This window comes from Ornithorhynchus anatinus, chromosome X2 (assembly GCF_004115215.2).
Source record: "Ornithorhynchus anatinus isolate Pmale09 chromosome X2, mOrnAna1.pri.v4, whole genome shotgun sequence".
Lineage (NCBI taxonomy): Eukaryota > Metazoa > Chordata > Mammalia > Monotremata > Ornithorhynchidae > Ornithorhynchus > Ornithorhynchus anatinus.
The window spans coordinates 3,168,844-3,196,016 of record NC_041750.1 but is presented as its reverse complement, the minus strand read 5'-3'; the positions used below and the strand labels follow the sequence as shown (position 1 = coordinate 3,196,016).

General features: G+C 56.9%; 1 protein-coding gene across 2 annotated transcripts in view; it reads left to right on the top strand.

Annotated features, from left to right (window-relative positions):
- The window catches only part of CTNNA1 (catenin alpha 1), a 114,243-nt gene that overhangs the window by 11,072 nt on the left and 75,998 nt on the right, over positions 1-27,173 (top strand). The window contains exons 1-4 of one of the 2 annotated variants that reach the window (XM_029053080.2): positions 2,065-2,087; positions 8,727-8,833; positions 11,904-12,099; positions 26,785-26,951. In XM_029053080.2, coding sequence (XP_028908913.1) covers positions 8,729-8,833; positions 11,904-12,099; positions 26,785-26,951 — 468 coding nt within the window. In that variant the 5' untranslated portion in view covers positions 2,065-2,087; positions 8,727-8,728. Of the gene's footprint in view, positions 1-2,064; positions 2,088-8,726; positions 8,834-11,903; positions 12,100-26,784; positions 26,952-27,173 lie in introns of those variants that run through there. The other variant, XM_029053079.1, reaches the window with a different exon arrangement.

The window sequence follows — 27,173 nt, the reverse complement described above, 5'->3', positions numbered from 1 at the left end:
CAAACTGGAAATAGCAGCGGAGAGAAATGAGGAGTTAATGCAGTCTTTAGAGGGGAAATAAAAATAAGGTTGTTTAAATCCACCAAGTATTGGGGGGGGAGGCAAAACCGGGGGGAAAAGGTAGGGAAACTGGAACCGTGGCTAAGAGAGAATGTCTACAAAAATGCCCTTTTTTAATTTTTTCGAAGCGAAGCAGGCGTCATTTTGTGCAGAAGTATTTATCGCGTCTCTCTCTTTCGGAAAACAACTCGAATTAGATGTTTCCTGCAGAAAGTCGATCCTGGCTCTGTCTTTTTTTTTCTTTAGAGAGACTGCCAGGACACCTGGGGGGAAGACCGAATTGCTGACCGTTTAACTGCCTCATCTCAAGCTGGGCAGAGAGGCTGGCATTGTCGGCCCCCCCCCCCCTTTAGTTCCTGCCTGCTTTCCGTCCTGAGAATTGCGGTATTTGTTAAGCGCTTCCTAAATGCCAGGTACTCTCCTAAGCCGGGGGAGGTGGGGAATACAAACGGATTGGCTTGGAAACAGTCCCCGTCCCACGCGGGGCTCCCGGTCGTGGTGGCCGTTTTACAGACGAGGTCACGGAGGCCCAGGGAAGGGAAATGACTTACCCGGGGTCCCGCGGCGGTCGAGGGGCGGAGCTGCGGCGAGGACCCGGGGCCTCGTGTCCACGGTTGCTCGGCCCGGCCCCTCCGCAAACCCCAAGACGAGACGATCGGGCGTCTGGCGTGCCGTTTCCCGTCTTCCGAACCGCGAGTCTCGAGCCGGCAGGAAAATTAAAAAAAGGAAAAATCCATCCTAAAAATATGAGGAATGACGCGGAGGGGTGCGGCCTGGGTCCCGGGAACGTGGAGGTCATCCGTCCCCTTTCGTATTTGGGTTCTCTGGGAGTCGGGTCTAATTTAGCCGGCTCCGTCTCGGTTTCGCCACCGAGTCTAGCGGCTGGGATCCGAAAGGTACCGACTCGGGTCCTTCCGGTTTGGAACGCTTCTCTTCGGGTCCCCAGGCCGCCCGCGTGCCAGATCCAAGGCGAGTCCAAGCTTTGTGCTCGGCGGAGGGCCGGCCGGGTGAAGCGGCTCAGTTTCGAAGACGTGAGATGAAAGGAATCGAGGTTCAGTCGTTGAAAGGGCAGGGATGGAGCCCTTGGGGAATCACTTTGGGAAGGGCAGGGGAAGACACCCGTCCTCAGACTAGAAGGATGCGGGTGTCCTTGGACAAAAATGATTTCTCTCTCCCGGAGAGACGGTAGAAGTGGTCAGGAGCAGAGAAGCGGCGTGGCTCGGCGGAAAGAGCCCGGGCTTGGGAGTCAGAGGTCATGGGTTTCGAGTCGCGGCTCTGCCGCTTGGCAGCTGTGTGACTCGGGGCGACTTGACCTCTCTGCGCCTCAGTGACCTCCTCTGGAAAACGGGGACGAAGGTTGTGAGCCGATGACCCTGTATCTCCCCCAGCGCTTAGAACGGTGCCGTGCGCGTAGTAAGCGCGTAACAAATACCAACATCACCAGTAGGGTGCTTGGGACGTAGTGGACGCTCGGCAGATGCCGGCAGAATACCGTGAGGGGCCCCGCCGTCCATCTGAACGTCGCCGTACCCCCTTTTTAGGAACGGCGAGACGGCGGGAGGAGGTGGGCGCCGAGAGGGTGAGGAGTTGGGCGGGGAGCGGGGTATGCGCCCTCGTTGCCCGGGGTCCTTCACGTCGCCCACCGTCCAAGGCCGAGCGCTGTCTTCCGAAGCCCAGTGGCTGTTGCGCGCTTGACGTTTCCCCCCTCTCTCCTTCTCCCCTTCCCCTCCCATCCAAGAAGGTAAGAGAGAGGAGGGATGGGTGGATGCGGGGGAAGCGGAGAGGGCGGGAGGCGGAGCAGAAGCCGAGTCAGCGTTAAAAAAAAAAAAAATTGGCAGAGTGCCCTTCCCCTGTTTTTACCTTTTAAAGTAGTGTGGAATTGGGCAGTGGCCATTTTGAAGGTTGCCCAGCCTGTCGGACCGCCTCTGACCTCACCCGCTCCGAACGCTCGATGAGGTGACGGCGTGGGCTTCGCTTTTTGATCGTGAGACCTCGGAACCGTGGGATTTCTCTCTGTCTCTTTTATGGTATTTAAGCGTCACGTGCCAGGCGCCGTACTGAGCACCGGGGGAGGCACAGTCGGGTTGGACACGGTCCCTGCCCGGCGAAGGGCTCCCGGGCTTAATCTCACACTCAGACAGGCAGCAAGGCCTAGGGGACAGAACCCGGGCCTGGGAGCCGGGAAGGTCGTGGGTTCCGATCCCGGCTCCGCCGCTTGTCGGCTGCGTGGCTTGGGGCACGCCGCTTCACCTCTCTGGGCCTCAGTGACCTCGTCTGGAAAATGGGGGTCGGAGACTGCGAGCCCCACGTAGGACGGGGACCGTGTCCGACCCGAGTACGGTGCCTGCCACGTAGTAAGCACCTCCCAAATACCTTTATTATCGTTAGTCCCCGTTCTTATAGACGAGGGGACCGAGGCGTAGACGGAATGGAGTGACTTGCCCGAAGTTACGCAGCAGCCAGGGGGTGGAGTTGGGATTAGTACCCAGGGCCTTTTTTTCGGAAGAAAATGGTATTTCAGTGCGTACCGTGGGGTGGACGCATTCTGCTTGGAGACGGACAGGCGGCCGTGAGCGGCCGGCGCTCAGAGTGAACACGGGCGTCCGATTCGCGGGATCGGAACCGGACGGGGATGGGCCGGCGGGAGACCGGGCCATCCGGGATAAACCCGGCCCCGGCACCGCCCACCGTAGGTGGGAAGCCGGGGAAGCTCAGTTCCATCGGGCACGCGGAGTCGGTCGGGGCTGCCTCGTTCACCGGCGGGCCGTTCCGGGCAGCTATTTTTGGGTCGGTTACCGGCCGGCGTCGCGCTTGGAAGACAACAGCGGCAACTGGGGTTCTCAGGGCCACCCGCCCAGCAACCTTCCCGTCTCCCTTTCCTCGCCACTTCGGCCCATCAAGTTTGGGAGTTCGAAGACTACCCTGTAGGGCCTGCGAAGGGAGTTGGGACGAGCCAGTCCCCAGTTCCGCCCTTGCCGTTGGTCAGGAGCCTCAAGAGTTAAGGTTCCCACAGCTGTGTTAACTCCGTTTAACGTTCGTGCAATCTGGCAGACGTGTAACGGCGCAGAGTAATTCAAAATACTACATCATGTGCAGCGTGGCAGTTAACTTTGCTGTGGAAACCGTAATTTCTAAATTTCCCGATTTGCATTTAAATGAACAATCTCACCGTTGCATTAACGTAACCTTGCTTTTGGGGAAAAAAGGCCGGGGGGGGGGGGGGCTGGGGGGGGGGCCACCGTCAGGTTGGTAGCTTTAAGGCGGACACGGTTTTAAGAGCGAGGTGGTCACCGCTTCGGAAACGAGAGCTTAGCGCTCTCGAAGGTGGGTGCCCGTATGAAGGTATTTGCCACGGCCAGTCTCCAGATGGGCTTCTCCCCTACTTCTCTCTCTCAACCGGATCTTTTGCCCCACGTTCCTAAAATAAAGAAAATGGGGGGTCGTTATCGTGGTTGATTAGAGGAGCATTATGGGTGAGACCCGGTATTGTGTTCCCTCAGTTATTAGAGGAAATGGGCAGAAGGAGACGAAGCCTTTCTTTTTAAGAAATGGCATTTAAATGCTTACCTTGTGCCGGCCACCGTTCTGAGCGCCGGGGCAGATCCAGGCTGATTAGGTTGGACGCAGTCCACGGCTCACATTGGGCTCGCGGTCTCAAGTCCCCGTTTTACAGATGAGGGAACCGAGGCCCGGAGACATTACGACTTTTAATAAAGGCCCCGACTCCTTTCTCAGTTAGGCTCGTGGCGTACCCTACTAGTAAATTCCAAAAGTGGCTTGTATCGGAGGGCCCTGCCGTGAAGTCGTGAGACGGCGGGTGCTCGGTCAGTCGGTCGGATCTATTGAGTGCTTACCGTGTGCACAGCACCGTACCGAGTGCCGGGGAGAGGACAGTAGAGCAGCGTCACAGACGCGTTCCCTGCCCACAGCGAGCTTACGGCCTAGACGGGGAGGTGGGCATTGAAATAAATAAAATTCCAGCTACGTATAGAAGTGCAGCGGGGCTGGGAGGAGGGATGAATAAGGGGAGCGAGTCAAGGCGGCTCAGAGGGGAGCGGGAGGAGAGGAAAGGAGGGCTTAGGGAAGGCTTCTCGGAGGAGTTGGGCCTTCGGGAAGGCGGGGAGAGTGGGAAAGTCTGTCAGATCTGAAGAGGGAGGGCGGGAGAGAGAAGATTAAGGCACGGTGAGAAGGTCGGCTCTAGGGAGTGGAAGTGGAGAGTAGTAAGATGGCACCGCTGTCGAAGTGAACCGGAGGGCCCGAAGGCGAGCCAGGAGTTTAAAAATGATCCATTCATTCAATAGTATTTATTGAGCGCTTACCATGTGCAGAGCACAGTGCTGAGCGCTTCGGATCGCCCCTCTAGGAGAGAGAATGGCATCGCCGTCCCCGGGTAAGCCCGACCGCTTTGAGAACAGGGAGGCACGCCTAAGTCCGGGGCAAGACTTTGTGGCTTTGTGGGTGTGTGTTAAATATTTAAAAACGGGTCCTTCACTCCTCACCCCCCCCCCCCCAAAGCACAAGAACCTACCTGGCCCTAACCGATCAGTCAGTTTAAGGTGTTTATTGAGCGCTGACTTGGTGCTGAGCTGTGGACAGTAGAGATTTAGCAGGCACTTTTCCCTCCCCGTAAGGAGCTTCCAGTCTAGAAGAGGACTCCAAGCTAGGCCCCGGGGCGGGGGAGAATTAAGCATTCGCAGTCTCCGTCTCTCTGCCCTCCTGCAGCCCTCACTCAATCACAGGCCTAACTGCTGCTCCGAGGGGAGAAGAGAGACCTCTCCTTCCCCTGACACCACGTCCTCTGCCGAGGTGTCCCGCCCCGCCATCCCGAACGCACCCGATCTCATCTCGGAAGCCGAGCGGGGTCGGGCCCGGTTAGTTAGACGGGAAACCACCTGGGAACAGGTGGGCTTTCCGCTAGCCTCGGTGCTCGTCGCGGGCAGGGAGCGGGTGTGTTTATTGTTCCGGGGAACTCTCCCGAGCGCTCAGTATATACCACTGACTGGCTGAGGTGGGCCCCTGAACCCCGATGGCAGAAACTCTAGGACTTTGGTGGTGGAAAGAGGTGTGCGTGTGTGAGAGAGAGACGCGCACACACACAGAGACTGGGGGTAGAGTGGGGAGAAGAGAGAATTTCGGGTTTAGCTGGGAAACTAGGCGTCCTTTGATTATTAAGGGAAGTTGAAAACACCTGTACACACTGATCCTCTGGTCTGGAAGAATGACCCATCAGGCAAAAAAGCTGGGGGCAAGAGCTTCTGCCCTGTCCCGGCGGCCTCTTGCTCGGGAGAGCCGACCTCAGCGCCATCCCGAAGGCCCATCTCTTCCCAGCGGTCTTCCCCGACGAGGCCCTCGTTTCCTCTTCTCCCGCTCCCTTCCGCGTCACCCTCGTGCCTGGATTTGCACCCCTTATTCGCTCCTCGGCCCCACAGCCCTTACGTACCTACCCGTTATTTATCTTCACGCCCGTATCCCCTTCTAAAACGTAAGCTCGTTGTGGACGGGGAAGGTTTCTACGGCTCTGTTGCACTGGACTCTCCCAGGAGCTGAATCCAGCGCCCTGCACCCCGTAAGCCCTCAGGAAGTATGACGGGGGAGAGGAGGCCGACTCTGCTCGTCCCCAGAGACCCCCCCTTCTGCACGACCTGTTGCCAGGCAGCTGTCGGAACAGCTGAGAGAGGCCCCGGCTCTCCCGGCGCAGGGTATCTGTGGCGATGCGTGAATTAGGAACTGGAGAAATTTGATTAGGTTCGAAGTTTTAATTAATGGACTGCAAAATAACTTATTTCTGGTGGGGTTGGGGGTGTCGAGCTGTAACTCCAGCAGCGCGGGGTAATGATGGCCAGAAGCGTTCTCGGCGGGGCCCTTGATTGTAAGTGCCGCACTAGGCAAGGTGACGATTATCGGAAGATTAGGGACGAAATGGGGTGGTCTCTTCTTTTCAGGCGCTACTGGGTGAGCGACTCCGTTTGAGAACCCCTGTCAGTCGGTCGTACTTACTGGGCGCCTGCGGCGAGCAGAGGGCTGTACTGAGCGCTCGGGAGAGTACAAGACAGCAATTCCCTGCCCACCGCGAGCTTGCAGCCTAGAAATGAATAGAAATAAAGGTCAGATATGGATATAGGGACAGGAGTGGGGGATGAATCAAGGCAGCGCCTGGCCCGAAGAGTTCAATTGACCTGAATTTTGAGGAGGAGGCCGGAAGGAGGCTTTATCTAGAGGAATATCCGACACCCTCCGTGATCCGAGAATGGATCGGGGGTACCAGGGGTCCAAGGCTTCGCAGAACGCCCCGTACGTCGTCAGTTCCGCTTGGATGTCCTCGGTACGTGCGGTTGTTCGCATCAATATTATAATCGTCGGGGCTCGTCCGGGCACCGTGCTGCCACCCGGGGACCCCCCGCGACCCGCGGGTCCAATGAATCGGTAGATCGGAACGGGCTGTCGGTTAATCGAAGGCTTTAGTTTTAAAAGCCGAAAAACCTTAGGTGAGAAACCGGAGTGCCCGTAGAGAGTACGTCCGCCAGCCGGCAGTGAGCTGAAGCGCCCGAGACGTTGCAGTCGGCTCCGTTCGAAGGATTTAGGGCTAACCCATGTGTTAAATCCAAATAATCACTGCCGCGCCTGATGGGGGAAAAGGCAGTCACGGGCTTTTGCATTTAAGTGACTCTCAAAGGAGTGTTTGTAAGCAGCTCTCACCCTTCGCTGATCCTTGGACCGGGTGGGACTTTGACCGGAAATAATAATCAGAACGGTGGCGTTCGTTAAGCGTTTACTACGTGCTAAGCACTGGCGTAGTCGCCGGATTACCGGGCCAGACCCGGGCGGGGCTTACGTATTTTTTTTAATTGATCTGTAAATAGTATGTGTTAAGCGCTCACTAGGGGCCCGCCGCTGTTCTGAGCACAAATTAATCAAGTTGGACGCAGTCCCTGTCCCCCATGGGGCTCACGGTCTCAAGCCTCATTTTCCAGAGGAGGTAACTGAGACCCAGGGAAGTGAAGTGACTCGGCCAGGGTCACACAGCAGACAAGCGGAGGAGCTGGGACGAGAACCCAGGTCCTTCTGGCTCCCAAGGCCGTGCTCTATCCACTAGGCCAAACTGCTTCTCAAGTCCCACGTGTCTAAGAGGCATCTAGAGGCCCATTCTGCAGGTGAGGAGACCGAGGAAAGCGAAGCGACCCGTCCCCCAGTAGACAAGTGACAGGGCCGGCATTAGAACCGGAGAAAAGGAGCCGGACTTGAATTCTCTCCCCTCGGAGTGTCCGACCACGGCGGCCCTTCAGGGGGGTGATCCCGCCAAGCCCGCGTGTCTGGTGACTCCCTTTCAGTGCCCGAAACCCATCTCCTCCCGAGCTGATAAAATGCCAGCCTGCGGATCCGAGTCCCGTCGGCCGGGCGTGCGTTTAGACTGGTTTTTCCGTCCCACGCTTCCGAAGATCGTAAGGGGGCTCTTGGGGAGCAACTTGTCGAACTCTCCGCGTAAACCAGGGTGGGAAAGCAAAAGCACGAAGGAACGTGTCGGTCAGGGGCTTCTGTTCAGCGGAAGCCGGGCCCCGAGGAGCAGGCTGCCGAGTCGAGTTCGAACGAGAGACGACGGGGCTCTCTGAAGCTCCGTCCGAGGTGAACGTGAACTGGTGTTTGTTAAGCGCTTACCGTGGGCCCGGCACTGGGGTAGATAGAAGGTGATGAGGTTGGACACGGGCCTTGTCGCCTACGGGGCTCACGGTCTAGGAGGGGACGAGGTATCGAATTCCCGTTCTCCAGATGAGGAAACCGAGGCCCAGAGAAGGGACGTGACTTGTCCGAGGTCACCCAGCAGGCAAGTGGAAGAGCTGGGATGAGAACCCAGGTCCTGAGGCTCGCGGGCACGGGCTCTTGCTACTAGGCTGGGAGGGGGTGAGGGTCGGGGGCCGGCAACTGGGGCTACGTCCGACCGCAGCTGGGGAAAACCAGGGTCTTCCCAATGTCTGAAGAAATGTTTAGCTCACCAGGTATCATAATAGCGGTATCTGTTAAGCGTTTACTGCGTGTCAGGCGTCGGACTAAGCGTCGGGGTAGGCACAGGGCCTTGCCCCGAGAAAAGCCCATCTCCTATCTGCCATCTTCCCTCAGTGTCTCGCCCTTCGGAAATCCACAAACGAGGCTCCCGAGTCGACACGGGCGGTTGGGAAGACTGGGGGCGGGGGGCTGCGGGGAGAGGGAATTCTGCTTGCCGGACTCCCCGGGAAACCCGTGGGAAACCGGCACCTGGCGGCCGGTCCGGTGGGGCTGCCGAGCGGGGAGAGTCGGGTCTGGGGGAGGTCCCCTCTGGGCGAAACCCCTAGAAGCGTCTTCCCACTTTTGGGCAACCGAGGAGCGTTCCCATTTGCGTTCTCCCAAAGCAGCGTGGCACCGTTTCTTCAAAGAAACCCTTTAAAAAGCCCGAAACGTTTTGGAAGACTCCGTTCCAAGTCAGATTTCCACAGCACGGGAGATGAGAGGCACCGAGCTCCGCTGCCCCCTCCTCGGTTGGGGCTCGGCTTCAGGGGCCCCCTTAGGGCAGGTCGCTCACCCCGGCTTCTCGGTGGTTTTGCAGCGTCCCCCCTCGGGAGCGCTCCTCAGAGGGGTCGGCGGGACAGTCTCCTTTGCCGACCCGGCTTTGACGCGTGGGGCCTTTTGTCTTTCAGAAATGACTGCAGTTCACGCAGGCAACATAAACTTCAAATGGGACCCCAAAAGCCTGGAGATCAGGACCCTGGCGGTCGAAAGGCTGCTGGAGCCCCTCGTGACGCAGGTGAGTCGCCACGCGGGAGGCCCCCCGCTCCCCGAAGCTGAACGGGTCCTTAACTCTTCTGGCCGAGCGCGGTCGTGCCTCAGTCGGGCGGCTCTGGAAGGCCGAGGGCGTCGAGGCCATTTGGGACGTTCCCCTTATTCCGGGAGACAAGATGGCTCGAATTAAACCACCTAAACTCTACCGTCGGAAAGTCGAGGGAATCGGGAGGCTGTGGAAAACTGAAACGGCGGGAAGCTTCGGAAGGAAGCTACGTGCCGGAGAAGCCGCGGCAAGTTCGTTCCTTCTGTGGGTCTCTGCCGGTCTAGAGTTCTTGTTTTATGGTACTTAAGCGCTTACTATGAGCGGACGCTGTTCTAAGCGCTGGGATAGAGCCAAGGTATTCGGTTTGGACACAGTCCCCGTCCCACGTGGGGCTCACGGTCTCAACCCCCATTTTGCAGATGAGGGAACTGAGGCCCGGAGAAGGCCCTGATTCCTTTTCCCCTCCCTCCCTCCTTCTCTGGGGAGGATGAATTAGGTTTGACCGTTGGACTGGTTTGACCTTGGGTTTTCTTTTCTCCTCCCGTCCCGGCCTGATGGGAGCCACTGAAGCTCAAGGCTTTCAAGTGAGAAGCAGCGTGGCGTAGAGGACGGAGTACGGGCCCCTGGGAAGGTCATGGGTTCCAATCCCGGCTCCGCCACCTGTCCAGCTGGGCGACTTCGGGCAAGTGACTTCACGTCTCTGGGCCTCAGTGACCTCGTCTGGAAAACGGGGGTGGCGACCGGGAGCCCCGTGCGGGACCGGGACTTGAGTCTAACCTCATTCGCCTGCGTCCACCCCGGTGCTTAGCGCACGCAGTTAACGCTTAAAAAAATATCCTTATAATTATTATTTCTCTTTCGATGAGTTGTCATCTCACTGCCGGGTTCTGAGGGCGGCGTGCCGCTTAGAGGCTTCGGAACAGGCTCCGGCAGCCCCTGGCCAAATTGCCCATCGGCGCCGTTCGTCGAGTGCTTACTCTGTGTGTGCGGAGCACTGTTCTAAGCCCTCGGGAGAGAACTGTGCGAGCGAAATTCGCAGAAACGTGCCCTCCCCGTAACGAGCTTGCAGCCTAGAAGGAGAAGCCGTCATGTATTCATTCATTCAGTCCTATAGAGTGAGTGCTTACCGTGCGCCAAGCACTGTACTGAGCGCTTGGTTGAGGACGGTATAACGAGAGACAGATACGTTTCCTGCCCACGGTGACATTAAGAGGAATGACACAGCAGCAGCACCCCACGTCTCGAATTAGGGTGCTGATGTCTGCAGCTCCTTAAGAGTCTCCTCCCCCCTCCGGGCCCAAAACTGCTCAAGGTACTTCGGGGCGTGTGGACGGTCTAATAATAATAATAACGGTGGTGTTTGTTAAGCGCTTACTGTGTGCCCAGCACTGTTCTAAGCGCTGGGGGAGAGACAGGGTCATCAGGTTGTCCCACGTGGGGCTCACAGTCTTCATCCCCGTTTTCCAGATGAGGTCCCTGAGGCACCGAGAGGTCAAGTGACCTGTCCAAAGCCACACAGCTTGACAGGAGGCGGAGCCGGGATTAGAACCCATGACCTCTGACTCCTAAGCCCGGGCTCTTTCCACCGAGCCACGCTGCAGAGCCCTTTCCCTCCCTCAACAATGCTATTATTGTATTAATCGAGGGCTTGCCACGTGCCAAGCCCTGAACCGCGCGCTGGGGTGGGTGCTCCATAATCAGCTCGGACCCCGACCTTGTCCCACGAGGGGCTCGCAATCAAAGAGGAAGGAGAAAACGGGTACGGAGGAGATGGGTGCCCGGAAGGGAGAAGCGAGCCGCCAGGGTCACAACAGCCAGCGCGCGGCAGTCGGGATCAGAACCCAGGGCTTCGGGCTCCCAGGCTCTTTCCACGAGGTCGTGCTCTCTCCCTGCCTCCTTTGGATCCAGCCGGTTGTCTTTTTGGAGCCCTTCCTCCGTGCAGAGCCCTGTACGAAGCGCTGGGGAGAATACCCGCGTTTACTGATAAAAGGGGATTTGCTTCATTCATTCAATAGTATTTATTGAGCGCTTACCATGTGCAGAGCACTGTACTAAGCGCTTGGAATGGACAATTCGGCAACAGAGAGAGACGACCCCTGCCCAACAACGGGCTCTGAGCTCCTCTAAGCTACAAGCTCCTCGTGGGCAGGAAACATAAATACCAACTCGGTCTTATCGCGCTCTCCCAACCGCCTAATCCGAGGCCGTGCACACATTCGATACCGTCGAGCGACTTAGAGATTCGTCACAGAATACTTCAATCGATCAATCAATCGGTGGTATTTATTGAGCACCTACCGTGTGCAGAGCGCTGTCCTAAGCCCTGCAGTGGAATCAGCAAGCGGATATATATGCCGAGGCGCCTCGAATACCTAATTGATTGGCGTGAGACCAGGGAATAGAGATTTTTCTGCAGAAACCCTGAATTAATACATGTCTCCAGGGTAAAAAAACAACAACGTAGGCTTCTGAAAAACTGGCTCCGCTCTGTACCGGGAAACCCAAGCCAGAATTGGCCTCGTTCTGCAGCGCTCTGCTTAATGACACGTGACGGCGCTGATGCGTCTGATGCCTCTAATCAACTTCTCTTCTTCTGGCCCACAACAAAAATAAATCCGCAAACTCGTCCAGCTCCGGCTAGACTTCCGCGTTCGCCTCAAGCGGGGTATTTGGTAAGCGGTCCGCCTCGACCGTTTGGTCGCACCCGGGGGAGACGGAAACAGATTTGCGCCCACTCGTTTGGCGCCGGATAGCGTAAATCGGGGTTCGTGTGAACGTCGAGGTGTTTGCCCGAGCGGTAAACGCTCTGTAGCTCGGGGTTGCCTTTCCCCGGGGAGGTAAATGTTGGCTTGCTTTCCTTCCTAAACCGAAAGCTCCTCGGGGGCAGGGAATGTGTCCGTTTCTTGACGTATCACACCCTCCCCGGCGCTCAGCGTAGTGCTCTGCACGCGGTGAGCGCTCGATATACGCGATGGATTGAACGATGAACGGCTTTGAGCCCCGTTTCCCGTTAATCTTCAGCGTCCTCTTCGAATCTGAACCGTTTCAGGTGACCACGCTGGTCAACACCAGTAACAAGGGACCCTCGAATAAGAAGAGGGGCCGGTCCAAGAAGGCCCACGTGTTGGCCGCGTCGGTGGAACAGGCCACGGAGAACTTCCTGGACAAGGGCGATAAGATCGCCAAGGAAAGTCAGTTTCTCAAGGAGGAGCTGGTGGCGGCCGTCGAAGATGTCCGGAAGCAAGGTAGGCGGGGGCGGGCTTTGAGCGGGTCGGAGGAACGAGGAGAGAGCTGGGCTCCTCTCAAGGCGGGGAAATCTGCCACTAAGGCCTCGTACTCCCTGCGCCTCCATCTCGTCTGTCCTACCGCCGACTTCTGGGACAGGTCACTTCACTTCTCTCTGCCTCAGTTCCCTCATCTGTAAAAGGGGGTGAGCCTCACGTGGGACCACGTGATTACGCTGTACCTACCCCGGCGCTTAGAAGAGTGCTCTGCACATAGTGAGCGCTTCACAAATACCCACGTTATCATTATTATTCTGGTCTGCGTTCTCCCGCCGGGCCCGGCCCTCCCTCCTCCCGCACCCCCGCCGGCCAGCCCTCTCCCCGCCTTCAGACCTTTCCCTAAAATCCCAAGGGGCCTTCCTTGGCCGAGCCCTCGATTTCCGCCGCCTCCTAAATCCACCCTCTCCTCCGCGTCGATTATGCGCTTGGCTGAGGACCTCTGAATTCCTTTATGTGAACGTCTCTGTCCCCCTCTAGACGGTAAGCTCGCCGCGGGCAGGGAACGTACCCGTCAACTCTGTTATATTGCAGTCTCCCCGGGGCTTAATACGCTGAGCGCTCAATAAATAGGATCGACTGACCCTTGAGCCCTCGGAATCGAAGCGCTCACCCCGGCCCCCCGGCTCCTGCGTCCGCGTCCTTACCCCACCTTCCCCTCTCCGTTGTCGATTTGAACGTTTCAGCGCCTCGTGGACAGGAGTCTTGCCCGGCAACTCTGTCCTACTGGACTCTGCCAAGCGTCTGGTGCTCGGCACCCAGCAAGTGCTCAGTAAATACCAATGATCAGCTGATGGATATCACTGCCAATAGTGCTGTCTGCACGTCAGGCTCCGGGGTAGATGCGAGCTAATCAGATTGGACACTGTCGTGGCACCCACCTCCCCACCCGGTCCCACCCTGGGCTCATCACCTAAGCAGGCGAGCGGGTGTTTCGTCGCCAACCTTAGGAAAACGCGGCGGGCTGGAGCCACCGGAGGCCACTCTCGATCACTCATCGACCAGTGATATTTACTGAGCGCCGACTTTGTGGCGAGCACCCGGGAGAGTACGACGTACTAACGAGTCCGAGTCCGTAGACCCGTTCCCTCCCTGCAGCGAGCTTACGGTTTAGGTAGAGCCTCGCTTCAGGGAGGTGCCCCGGCGATCCATCCCGCCTCCTTGAAAGGATTCCCTATTTTCACCGGCAGGCTTTCGAATGACCCAACCCAGGGGGAGGATCCCGGGCCTGAAGGAGTCGGAAGACCCGGGTTCTAATCCCCGTTCCTCCACTCGCCTGCTGCGTGACCCTGGGCCAGTCTCTCCACTTGGCCTCAGCCGCCTCGTCCGTAAATGGCAACTCAGCCCTTAGACCCTGTGAGGAGCAGAGACTGCGTCTGACCTCACTGACTCGAATCTACCCCAGCGCCTGCCCCGTAGTAAGCGTTTAACGGAGTCCGTTAAAAAAAAAAAACAACAAAACCCATCTGATTCTGCTCCTGAGCCCTCTGGTACGGCCTGTAAATTTCCTAGAATCCTTCCTGTGAATAATGAAGACAGATTTTTTCCGGTGCAAGAGAGGCATTTGAATGTTTATAGTTCTGGGTGGAGATCGCTCTATTAAATAAGAGATCAAAGTCTCGTGCCTTTTTATCATCTGGAATCTAGGCTTCTATATCCTCGGTGGCGAACTCCAGTGGTTGCCTATCAACCTCCGCTCCAAACAAAAACTCCTCACTCTAGGCTTCGAGGCTCTCCGTCACCTCGCCCCTTCCTACCTCTCCTCCCTTGTCTCTTTCTACCGCCCACCCCGCACGCTCCGCTCCTCCGCCGCCCGCCTCCTCGCCGTCCCTCGGTCTCGCCCGTCCCGCCGTCGACCCCCGGGTCGCGTCCTCCCGCGGTCCCGGAACGCCCTCCCTCCTCGCCTCCGCCAGACTGATTCTCTTTCCCTCTTCGGAACCCTACTTAAAACTCACCTCCTCCGAGAGGCCTTCCCAGACCGAGCTCCTCTTCCCCCTCTACTCCCTCTGCCATCCCCCCTTTACCTCTCCGCAGCTAAACCCTCATTTTCCCCTTTCCCCTCTGCTCCTCCACCTCTCTCCCTTCCCATCCCCACGGCACCGTACTCGTCCGCTCGACTGTACATATTTTCGTTACCCTATTTATTTTGTTAATGAATTGTACATCGCCTCGATTCTATTTAGTCGCCATTGTCTTTACGAGATGTTCTTCCCCTCGACTCTGTTTACTGCCATCGTTCTCGTCTGTCCGTCTCCCCCGATCAGACCGTAAGCCCGTCAAACGGCAGGGACCGTCTCTATCTGTTGCCGACTTGTTCATCCCAAGCGCTTAGTACAGTGCTCTGCACATAGTAAGCGCTCAATAAATACTACTGAATGAAGGAATGAACGAACTCCCCCAGAGACCAGCTCCCTGAGGGGCAGAATTGTGTCTCTCCAGGCTGTCGCATTGAATTCTCCCAAGCGCTTAGGCCCAGTGCCCCACCCCCAGTCAACTTTTCTTTTTATGGTATCTGTTAAGCGCTTACTATGTGCCAGGCACAGGTAGATCCCAGCTAGTCAGGTTGGACCCACCCACGTCTCACAGCCTCCATCCCCATTTTACAGGCGAGGGCACTGAGGCCCCGAGAAGTGGCGACTTGCCCAAGGTCGCACAGCAGACAGGTGGCCCAGTCGGGATTAGAACCCAGGTCCTTCTGACCCCCAGGCCTGGCCGCTTCTCCTAAATATCACCAGCTTGGAGCCTGAGGTCTGCGGCCCTCCAGGGGGACTGCCTGTGTCCTGACCTCTCTGTACCTCAGTTTCCCCATCAGCAGGGGGTTGTGGGGACAAAAATGAGTTAGCGCGAGAGCGGTTGGGGAATAGAAGCCCGGTTGAAATCTTCAGGGATCATCAAGACGTGAGCCCCACGTGGGACAACCTGATCACCTTGTACCTCTCCTCCCCGGCGCTTAGAACAGTGCTTGGCACATAGTAAGCGCTTAACAAATGCCAATATTATTATTATGATACCAATGCAATGGAAGAAGTAAGTTTTTTTGTGTGGTTTGTTTTAAACTAGAAGCTACAGACCAGAATGCATCCTTTGGGTTCCCCCCCCTTCATGGTTAGGAGATGTACATTCTGGCGAAATCCACGGTGTTTTAAGTTTTACGTGTGGAAATTTATCCTTCCCGTTTTTTCTATAGGAAGGGGATTACCGGATGGATTTTGGTCCCTTGTGCCCCTGGGCCTTCCGTCCCTGGTGCCTGTGAGATACCGTCTTAGGATGTCCCCGAAAGCTTACCGGGGAGCGGTGGTGGTGATGATGATGATAATTATAATGTGCCCGGAGATGAGAGTAAAATATGAAATGGGCGGGAGGACTCCAGGGTTCCCCTTCAAGACAAAACAGAAACAAAAAACACCCTCTCGCCTCCATACCGGTTTAAAAGCCATTGCTGTGTGGAGGATCTGAGCCCTGTTCGTGTGACTTTGGGAATGTTTCTAACGGGGCCAGCGAGGGAACCACGTAAAACCCTCACTCCCCGCTGGCTGGGTGGTTTGAATAAATAAAAATAATAATTACTGTGGTATTCAGGTGCTTACTGTGCTGCGTACAAGGGAGAAGCAGCGTTGACGAGTGGAAAGAGCACAGACCCGAGAGTCAGAGGACCTGGGTTCTAATCCCCGCTCTGCCAACTGCTTGCTGCGTGGCCTTGGGCAAGTCACTCATTCTGCCTCAACTGCAAAGTAGGGTTTCGGTGCCCGTTCTCTCTCCCTCCTTAGGCTGGGAGCTCCGGTCGGGGCAGGGATACTGTCCACCCTAGTTGACCCGTGTCCGCTCCAGCGGCTTAGAAGAGTGTTTGACGTGCATGAGTGCTTAACACATCCCCCCAGAAAGGTGCTCAGTCTATAGCATGGATCGACTGGGCCACGAATGCCCTCCCTAAACCCTCTCAGGAGGCTGATGTGGGAAGCGTCTCTCTCTCTCTCTCTCTCTCTCTCTGCCTTTCAGAGCAAACACCGAGAAGTCAGAGGGTTAATCTTTCTCGCCTCGATCGGGGAGAGAAAGTCATCCTTTTTCCAAACTGATTTTTCGTTAGCGGCGACTTCCCATTCACCCTCTCCGTCGGCCCCGAGTCCTTAAACTTGGGTGATCTATGTGCCCGTAGAGACCCGGGGATGAGTTTTTTAAGCATCTCTCGTAAATGATCGGTTTCCCCGAAAACCGCCTAGCTAAATAACGGTTGCCCTCCTTTGACCGTTTTCGTATAAGAGAGCATCCTCGGATAGCCGGCGTATATCTGTCCACAGCCGGCTCCGGGCCGCGGGTTAATTTCCGAAAATGATTCGTCCACGGTCGAGCCCGTTTGCACGCGAAGAAACCAATAAAGGCCGAAACGCCGGGCCGTGTCTCTCTGCGGTGGTAGAGAACCCTGTCGGATTGAAAATGAAACCACTTCCCCGTCGGGGGCGGCCCGAGATGTAAAAGAGAACGGTAGACGATTCCGTGCAGTCTGCCTAATCAGGCGGGAGAGTGGTCGGCCACGTTATTACTTCCATCTCGGATTGACGGGCCGCCTGCCCGTGAAATGTGGGGAGGAGAGCGGTCTCAAAGGCGCAGAAAGACTGCCTGTCGTTTGTGTGCCGGCCGGTGTGATGAGGGGTGCGTGAAGGAGCTCGAAATATACGATCCCCAAGCTCTCTGTGGGCAGGGAACGCGTGGGTTTATTGTTGTGCGGTAGCGCCCAGCACCCGGCGAGCGCTCAATAAATACGATCGGGTAAAAATAATAGTGGCGTCTGGTAAGCGCTCACTGGGTCCCAGGTACCGGGTTAAGCCCCGGGGTGGACGCGAGCGGATCGGGTTGGACCCAGTCCCTGTCCCAACGTGGGGTTCGCGGTCTTAACCGAAAGAGCCAAGTCGGAGGTCTCGGATTCTAATCCCGCCTCTGCGACTTGTCCGCTGTGTGACTTTGGGAAGCAGCGTGGCTCAGTGGAAAGAGGCCGGGCTGGAGAGTCACCGGTCATGGGTTCGAATCCCGGCTCTGCCACTTGGCAGCTGGGTGACTGTAGGCGAGTCACTTCCCTTCTCCGGGCCTCAGTGACCTCGTCTGTAAAATGGGGACGAAGACCGGGAGCCTCACGTGGGACCACCTGATGACCCCGTATCTCCCCCAGCGCTTAGAACGGTGCTCTGCACATAGTAAGCGCTTAACAAATACCAACATTATAATTATTATTAACCCCCATTTGACAGATGAGGGAACCGAGGCCCAGAGAAGGGAAGTCCGAGGCCGTCCAGCGGGCAGGCGGCGGAACCGGGACGAGAACCCAGGTCCTTCTAATTCCCAGGCCCGGGCTCTATCCATTAGACCTCGCTGCTTCTCATTCATTCAGTCCTATCTATTGAACACTCTGCGCAGACCACTGTACTGAGCGCTTGGGAGAGTACAGAGCAACCATAAACGGACAGGTTCCCTGCCCGCGACGAGCTCACAGTCCAGATGGCGGCGGGCTCTGTGTCAAAATCCTTTACGCGTAGGATGGGACCGGGCGATCTCAGTTTGCTGTCTCCCCCTCGGAGCCCATAAGCTCGTCGTGGGCAGCGGTCGTCCTCTCTCAAGCGTTAAGTCCGGCGTTCTCTACCCAGTAAGCGCTCAGTACATACCACTGATTGATTGGAGAGAGAATAATACAGGAAAATGTTTCCCTGTCCCCCATTCCGGCCCCCTTTCGTGTTCTCCCTGCCCCCGGTGCCTCTGGACGGTATCTGGCCGCCTCGCGAGCCTATTTTTTCCTCTCTGCCCACGGGCTGGATGCCGAAGGCCGTGGAGATTTTAATGGCTGGAAAAAGGAATCTCCAGCTGCCCTGGTGGGCCTGGCCGAGAGTACGGGGTGGGTGGGGTCTAACTCGCGACCGGACGGGAGAGAGGAAATCGCCAATGCTGCCGATCGGGGAGAAAGTCGGAGGAAAGTTTTGAAAGTCTCTGTAATTGCCCGGCTGGTAGCCCATTTTCGGGCCAGCTCCCGTAGAGTGGTAATCGACTGACTCTCTTGTCTCTCAGGCGAGCGCTTAATAAATACCAGGGGTTGAATCAGACGTACGGGCCTGAATGAACAGCGAATCGCCTCCGGGTAATTCTGGCGGAGAGCCCGGGAGCTCAGCAGCACGGGGCCTGGCCTGGGTCTCGGGGTGTCCCGTGACCTACACGCGCTGTTTCTTCCTCCTCTGTTTTGGGCGGCTTTGGAGCGCCCCTTCTACCCCCCACCCTCAGAGGTGCAGCCCTGCCCCCCGGACCCCGGAAGAGAGACCGGGCTCAGCCTAAACGTCCCAGGCCCTCACTCCTAAGGGCTTGGCCGAGCCCCGGTCTCCTGGGCCGAAGGGGGAGACCGTGAAATCGAAGCAGCGGGCCCGGAAGTCAGAGGATGTGGCTTCTAATCCCAGCTCTGCCACTCGTCCTCTGCGTGGCAAGTCGCCTCGCTTATCCGGTTCCCCCCCTCCGTAAAACGGTCCCGCTCCCTCCCGTTTAGACCGTTAGCCCCGCGTGGGATGGGGACTGTGGCCATCCTCACTCACTCGGGGCTGGAGGTGTTGAAATGACCGAAAGCCTTCCCCTCCAAGCACCTAGGACCGTGCTCTGAACGTCGTAAGCGCTCGATAAATACCAAGCCCCGAACCTCTGCTTCGTCCTCCGGTTCCGTTTAGCTCTTTGCTCCTAAACTGGGTTTTTCCGGTTTGAGTCGGAGCCGGCGTGCCCTTAAGGTCCCGGAGAGCAAGAGCACGTAGCAGGCGAATTGTCAGCCGACGCTGACAGAACTCAACTAAATTCGCTCCCAGATTATCGTGAGCATTAATCGCCTTCTGCTTTATCGCAGGCCGAACGCTCGGAGCATGGTGAGCGCTCAACAAGTACCCTACTGTAAGCGGAATAACGTATTAAGGAGTAACAGCGTGTCAGCTGTCCAGAACGTAGTGGGAGGGATGACTCCAGCCGCTTTTTCCAAAGAGGAGTCTAAAACAAAATCAAACAAATAAGGAAGTTGGCCGGGAACGTCGGCGAGGAGTGGTCAGGAAGCAGAAAGGGAGGCTCCCTTCTGGTTTAGCTGGGCAAAGGAGGATCCTGGTTATGGTCCAGGAGAAAGCTTCCAAGATTTAGGCTGTGAGATGCGTACCGGATCCACGGATTGATTCTTCCCTTCTGTCAACCGGCCACGGACACGGATGAGATTTCTCTCTCTTGCCGGGCTGGTTCGGCGGAACCACGGATGGAGGCTTCAGAGCTTCGCTTCTAGAACTTTGAGGTCATTGCCTCATCCGTAGCAGGCGCTTAACGGAATAATAATGGCATTTATTTATTAAGCGCTTACCAGGTGCAAAGCGCTGGAGAGTATGCAAGGGGATCAGGTCGTCCCACGTGGGGCTCGCCGTCTCCATCGCCATTTTACGGTTGAGGGAACTGCGGCCCAGAGAAGCGAAGTGACTTGGCCAGAGTCACCCAGCTGACAAGCGGCGGAGCCGGGATTAGGACCCTCGACCTCTGACTCCCGAGCCCGGGCGCTTTCCACCGAGCCACGCTGCTTCCCACCACAATTATTAGTGACTCGAGCCCGGGCCCGGGAGGCGGAAGGACCTGGGTTCCAGTTCTGGCTCTGCCACCTGTCTGCTGCCCGACCTTTAGCAAGCCACTTGACTTCCCTGTGCCTCGGTTTCCTCATCTGTAAAATGGGGATTATGACCGTGAGCCCCGCGTGGGTCACGGCCTGCGCCGAACCTGATTAGCTTCTATCTCTCTACCCCAGCGCACGGTCAGCGCTAAACAAATACCGTAAAAAATACGTGGGCGTGTTTGTGTATCAGAGTTGATAGACACGCTCTCTGTCCCCAACAGGCTTACAGTCTAGCAGTCTCAGTCTTGAGAGCCTTTTTGGAGGGGTCAGCGCCTGCAACTCCCGATTTTAATTTGGCCTGTTGGATTTGCTAGCTCTGACTAAATCCGGCAGCTGCCTTCGAGTGCCTCGAAGCCTCATGATCGGGGGCGGAGACGCCGGGAGGGTGAAACTGACATTTTGAAGATGTCTTACTGCTCCCTTTTTTGTCGATCAAGATTTGATAAATAATGACCAATTTAATTTGGGGCTGGTGCTGTTTAAATGACTGAAAGTCTTCTCCTCTCCCAGAGCGCCGTGCTCTGAACGTAGTCAGCGCTCAATACATACCAAGCCCCGAGTCGAGGACCTCTCCTTCGTCCTCTGGTTCCGTTTAACCCTCTGCTCCGAAACTGGGTTTTTCAGGTTTGAGTCGGAGCCGCTGGGCTCTTTAAAGTCACGGAGAGCGAGAGCAAGCAGAATAGCAGCCGACGCTGACCGAAGTCAAGTTAACTCAATCTGCTCCCAGGTTATCGTGAGCATTAGTCGCCTTCTGCTTTATCGCGGGCAGAACCGTGAGTCACCGTCCTCGTAGTGCGACCTCGCCTCCCTTTTTCAGTGCCGTCTCCCAATCTCTAATTATAATAAGCCCAGACCACGGGCGGATCGCCGTACTCGGCGCTGGGAGATAATTCTCAGGTTAGAATTAGACACAGTGCCTGTCCCTTAAGGTGGAGGTGTGTGGCGGGACGGGGCGGGAAGGTGGTTGGCAATTTAAAAATAAAAAGGGAGGGACGGAACCGGTAACAGACATAGCAGGTTAGAAAATTGCCAACAGACCACTGAGACTTGTCTTTCTGGAGTGATTTTCCTGCGCCCTCTCCCGCTCTTCCCGCCTCTGCATTGTCGGGACCGCTCCCCAGATTATTACTGCTGTCGTGGCACTCGAGGGTTTACTGTGCGCCACACGGTTCTAAGCGCTGGGGCCGACGCGGGTTAAACAGGTCAGAGAGAGTCGGAGGCTCGCAGTCCAAGTGGGGGAGAGAAGAGGTAACGGATTCCCGTTTAACCGCCGGAGAAACGGAGGCCCAGAGAGGTGAAGTGACTCGGCCGGGGTCACCCAGCAGGCGGGTGGCGGAGCTGGGATCGGGGCCCCGGTCGTCTGACTCCCGGGCCCGGGCTTTTCCAACTGGGCCACGCTTCCCAAATCCGGAGCTGTCCCCGAAGGCCCACCGGTCCACACGGAGTCCCGTCCTCCTCATCGGTCTTTACCGGGCGCTTTCCCCGTGCGGAGCGGTGGGCTTTTGCTCTTCGGAGAGCGCAACCCCCACCGAGTTGGGGAGGCACGTTCCCCGCCCGCGCCGAGCTTCCAGTCGAGGGGGGTCTTCACGCGTTCCTTCATTCGGTCGTATCGATTGAGCGCTCAGGGTGTGCGGAGCGCCGTACTAAGCACTCGTCTGAGGGAGCCGGGGCCTTCTCGCGCCTCCGCCTCCCGCGTCGGCAACGGGGAGCGAGGAGACCGTGCCGTACAGTCCCTAAGTGGTTTTGTCAGTTAGGTATTTCATAACTCAAGTTCGTCTGCGACGAGCCGTCAGATCCCCGGGAGGAAGGCCGTGTCTTCTCCGCTTCGAGTCGTGCCAGAAATGCTCCTCCCCACCCGAATCACTCGGCTGGCACGGGCGCCGGTGCAGATGTACCGGGCTTCAGAGCCGGGGGTGGGTGGATCGAAGACGGCAGGGGAGGAAGGAATTCTGAATCCTCCAGCTCCTTCGGAGACGGCCGCTAGCCCCGTCTCCCGGATCCGACGGGTTGCCGTCTCCGGAAAGGAAGATGGAGGGAGCGAGGCGGGGGGACGTCCCCTAAAAGTCAGCGGGACCTAGCGACTGGGCGGGGGGGATCCTCCTTTTGCCGCGGATCGCGGAATCACTCGCTCTCTAGCCGGTGCAGGCGGAGAGGGTTGCCTTGGGAACCGGGATTCTGACTTCCGCACGGAGCGTTTCAACCACGAAGTTGCATTAACATAGTTTCTGCGGGTTAATTTCCTTTTTGAAAAGTGATTACACATGGAAATACATGTCGGGCATGGATTTGAATGTGTAATCGCCGAAGTTTGGAGTGGGTCTGCAGAGCAGCCGGGCACGCTTGAATCGGCGCCGAAAACGAAGCCTTAAATGCGAGGCCTTCTATTTTCGTCTGGTCTCCCACGCTGCCTGTCAGCTAGAGCAAAAATAGGTCCGTTGCCTTCTTTGGGGGGTAGGGTGTGGCCTCTCTTATTTCCTTGTCCTTTTAATTCAGAATAATAGTCGTGGTGTGTGTTTGAGCTCTTACTGTAGAGTACTTACCGTAGAGAAGCCGCGGGGCTCGGTGGAAAGAGCCCGGGCTTAGGAGTCAGAGGTCATGGGTTCGAATCCCGGCCCCCCCCCCCCCCCCCCCCCCCGCCACTCGTCAGCTCTGTGACTCTGGCTGGGCAAGTCACTTCACTTCTCGGTGCCTCAGTGACCTCATCTGGAAAACGGGGATGAAGACCGTGAGCCTCGTGTGGCCATCCTAATGACCTTGTATCTCCCCCAGCGCTTAGAACAGTGCTCGGCGTACAGTAAGCGCTTAACAAATACCAACGTTATTATTATTACTGCGCGCCGAGCCCCCTACTAAGCACTGGGGTAGGTAGATCGATCATCAGGTTCCATCTGGGGCTCACATCATCAGTAGGAGAGAGAAACAGGGATCGAATCCCCACTTTTTCGATGAGGAAACTGAGGCCCGAAGAAGCCAAGTTGTCCAAAGTCACCCAGCAGGTGAGGTGAGCGGCGGGCCGGGCGAGAACCCGGCTCCTCCGGCGCCCAGGCCCGGGCCTTTCGCTAGCCTTCATCATCTAATCCCAGATGTCTGCCTTCCCCTCCCTCCCCTCCCCGAGAGCTTCCCGGGAAGAGGTTGTTAGTGGATTTGAATTTTAGTTTAAAACGAAAATTGCTTCTTTCGGAGCATTTGCCTTTGAATACAAAACCTTAGAAAATCTCACACTGTTTTGGCCTAAATAAAGTATTCCTTTATTTTCTAATAGCTTCCCTTAAGCCGCCGTAATTTGGTGTGGGGTTGGTTTTTTTTTTTTTTTTTTTTTGAACGCGTGTATCAGTGGGAGCCTCAGACTTTCGGCAAGATCTGGATAAATCGCTTTCCGTCGAAGAATCTGCCGCGAGTCGGCCTCAGGGATCTTGCTCGGGTCAATGGAAATACACTCGAGAAGAGAAAGGCCCACTGGCTTTCGACACTAAGAGAAGCAGCGAGACCCGGTGGGTAGAGCCTGAGAGTCACAAGGACCTGGGTTCTAATCCCAGCTCTGCTTCCTTCCGGGCTTCAGTTACCTCGTCTGGACCCAGATTCGAATCCGGCCTCCGCCAGTTGTCTGCTGTGTGACGGTGGGCGAGTCACTTCAGTTCTCTGGGCCTCGGTTACCGCGTCTGTAAAATGGGGATTGACTGTGAGCCCCGTCTTGGATATGGACTGTGTCCAATCCGATTAGCTCCTATCTACCCCAGCGCTTAGCACGGCGCGTGGCACGCAGGAAGCGCTTAAATACCAAAAAAATCAAAAAATATCGAGGACCCCCGAGAGATTTCCTGGATCCCCATCCTCGGGGACCGTATCCAAGTCCCAGGCGAGGGTGCTTGGCTTTGGGCCCTTTAGCCTTTTTTGAAACCTGATGCCGAGGTGGTTTCTCCTCCCCGCTCCCCGCCCCGCCCCCCAGGCTCTGTATTTTGACCTCCAAACACCCTTTAAATTTGGGTAAGAAGAGGCAAGAGCCGACCTTCGTCAACTACCCGAGGGTTGAATAGTTCCAGTTTGGGAAGGGTTTACCGCTCCACGTTTGTGGCGGAGCTATTGGATTTTAATACTTCAAGAGGGGCCTAAATATTAAATTTCAATTGAATCCTTCCCCCGATAGCCCGGGGCTGGAAATCTGACACGTGAAGGATAGGCGGACCGAACCCTAGACGAGATGAAGCTCTTAGGTTCTCGTGGGAGGCGGTCTAGGTCGCAGGCGAACCTGGCGCGACCCGAGGAGACGTGCGGGCGCCCAGGCATCCCAGCTGGGGGCTTGGAAGCCGAGCCTTTAAAGCCCCCAATCCCCTCACCCTCTCCTCCCTCACCTCGCTGCCGTCCTTCTGCAACCCGGCCGGCCCACTTGGCTCCTCTAATGCCAACCTTCCCGCTGTCCTTCGCTCTCGTCTCTCTCGCCGTCAACCTCTCGCCCCCACCCTCCCTCTGGCCCGGAACGCCCTCCTTCCTCAGCGATTCAGGCTCCGTTTTTCCTCTAGCTTCCGGGGATGGGCAGCGAACCGGCCCGGCCTGGCGGATAGAGCCCGGGCCCGGGAGTCAGAAGGACCTGGGTTCCAATTCCGACTCTCCCGCCCGTCTGTGGGGTAACTTTGGGCCACGGGCCTCCGTTCCCTCGTCTGTAAAATGGGGACGGAGCCTGCGGAGCGCCCTGCGGGGCGTGGGCCGTGTCCAACATCTTATCCACTCCTGCGCTTAGAATGGCGCCTGGCACATCGTGAACGCTCAACAGATGACACAGTTTATGTATCTAGTGAGGAAGACGGCCACTACTGTGAATCGGTATTCACTCCCGTGTTAGCGTCGCGACTCTGCTCGAAGGACTGGGACCCACCGGCGCGCGTGTTCCCTCGTGCTCTCGCGACTTGCGAAGGCTTCCGGGAAGAGGAGGGTCACGGGAGGGGACGGGCGCCGCTCATTTTTGACATTTAGTCTCCCCTCGGCAAGAGGTCGAGGCGGGGCTTTGGACCCAAACCCCGGGGAGGTTTTGCACTTCATCCCAAACGTGAAAGCCTGCTCCTTCCCAAACCTAAAAGCCTCTGTCTAGAGGATGGGGAAGCGATCTCCTGTGGAGAGGGTCCGCAGGTGGTATTTTGGCCTGATCCCGACCTCTTCCACCCATTAGCGGCGGATCGTAAGTGGCAGGCTGAATTCCTCCCGCTCTCGGGCCTCTCTGAAGCCCAGGGCTGGCTCCCTGAAAGGTCGGAAACGTGGAAGATGCCGGTTGGCTGCTGCAAATGGCCGCGCTCAGGAGAGGTTTAAGGATAGGAAAGGGCAGGAGAAAGTGTGTGTTAACTCCTCGAAATCACTCTCTGTTAAAGGCCACACTCTCCGAATCCCGGGAGATTCGGTGATTTGTCTCCTCTTAAAACACAACATCCATGCTCTCTCCCTCCCCCCGGCCCCCCGCTTCTGTTCCTTGGCCTGAAGTTTTCTCTGGTTTGGGGCGTCTTTACTACCGCCCTGATCCTCAGCTCTCTCCTTCTAACTTGTTAGTGTTTCGGTGGAGGATACGAGTGACTCGTTATGGGCGGGGAACATGTCGGCTAATTCCGTCACATTGTTCTCTCCCAAGCGCTCGGTTCAGTACTCTGAACCTAGTAAGCGCTCGGTAAATGCCGTTAACCGGGTGACGTGCTCAAGATGTTTCCCTGTCGCCATCCCTCAGAAGGGAGTGGTGGGTGGTATTGGCACTTGGACTCTCTTTTTTTTTTTCTCCCTCTCGCCTCACTCTCTTTTTCTCTCTCCGCCCCCCCCCGCCCCCATTTCCTTAATTTCGTTTAAAAGCACAGTCCTTGTTCTGAACTAAATTGTTTTCGTCCCCCGTCCAGTTAGCGGAAGACTTGACTTGCTCCCTTTGTTCTTCTCCCCTCTCCCCGCCCCACAGCACTTTTATCTATCTATCTATCTATCTATCTATCTATCTATCTATCTATCTATCTATCTCTCTCTCTCTCTCTCTCTCTCTGTAATTTTATTTATATTGATATCTCTTTACTTGCATCGATGTCTGTCTCCCCCCCCCCCCCGCCCCCAAGACTGTGAGCTCATCATGGGCCGGGATTGTCTCTCTTTATTGCTGTATTGTACTTTCCCAAGCTCTCGTACAGTGCTCTGCACCCAGTAAGCACCCAATAAATACGATTAAATGAGTGAAAAGTAGGCTTTGACCGAACTCATTCTACTTTAGTTGTGTTAGTTCCACTAGGTTAATTTCCTTTCGGGCCACTGTTTTGTCTCTCTCCCTAAACCGAGGGACCGTTAAGGGCCCGGGACCGGATCCGGGCCATCCAGTTACTCTCCCCGGCTCGGAGAGCGGCTTGGGGCAAGGGGCTCATCAATATCGATGGCGTTTGAGCGCTCACGGTGTGCAGAGCATTGGGAGCTTGGGAGAGTCCAGTACAGCCGAGTTGGCGGACACGTCCCCTCCTCCGTCCGTTACCCTTGTGAGAACTAGCTACCGCAGGAGAGGGAGATCTGTCTCTTCTCTTGGGAGAAAGGTACTTGGCAAATCCAGGCGGTGACGATGGAGTTTCTTCTAGGAAGAGAGATTTGTTTGTGAGCGCCAAGTGGTTTTTTTTTTTTTAATGGCATTTAAGCGCTTACGCCGTACCAGACACTCTACCAAGCGCTGGGCTAGTTAGGTCGGACACGGTGCGTGTCCCACGTGGAGCCCAAGGTCTTCATCCCCATATTACAGCTGAGGCAACTGAGGCCCGGAGCAGAGAAGTGACTGGCCCACAGTCACACAGCTGCCAAGTGGCAGAGCCGGGATTGGAACCCATGACCTCCGACTCCCGAGCCCGGGCTCTTTCCCCTGAGCCACGTTAGAAACCCAGCACCTCAGTGGCGCGAAAGAGTTGCCGCGGCAGCCCGCCTGAGCCCTTGGATGCGTTTTCATTCTTTCATTCGGCCGCATTTATCGAACGTATTTATCGAATCTTCTTTATTTATGGCTGCAGGGGAGCTGATGAAGAGCGCCTCGGGGGAGTTCGCCGACGACCCCTGCTCGTCCATGAAGCGCGGGACCATGGTGCGGGCCGCCCGGGCCCTGCTCTCGGCCGTCACCCGCCTGCTCATTCTGGCCGACATGGCGGACGTCTACAAGCTCCTCGTCCAGCTGAAGATCGTGAGTGGCGCGCGCCGTCGGGGCCCGAGGGGCGGGGAGGCGTTGATGTCCGGCGGCCCAGACCCACCCCCCCTCACGGACGCTCCCCGAGTTCGGAGCCGGGCAGGCGGCCAGTCCGTCTCCTGCCGACCACGGTCCCGGTCAGGGCCGGACGAGAAGCGCGGTGGCCTAGCGGAAAGAGCCGGGTGACCCGGGTTCCAACCCCGGCCCCGCCGCTTGTCT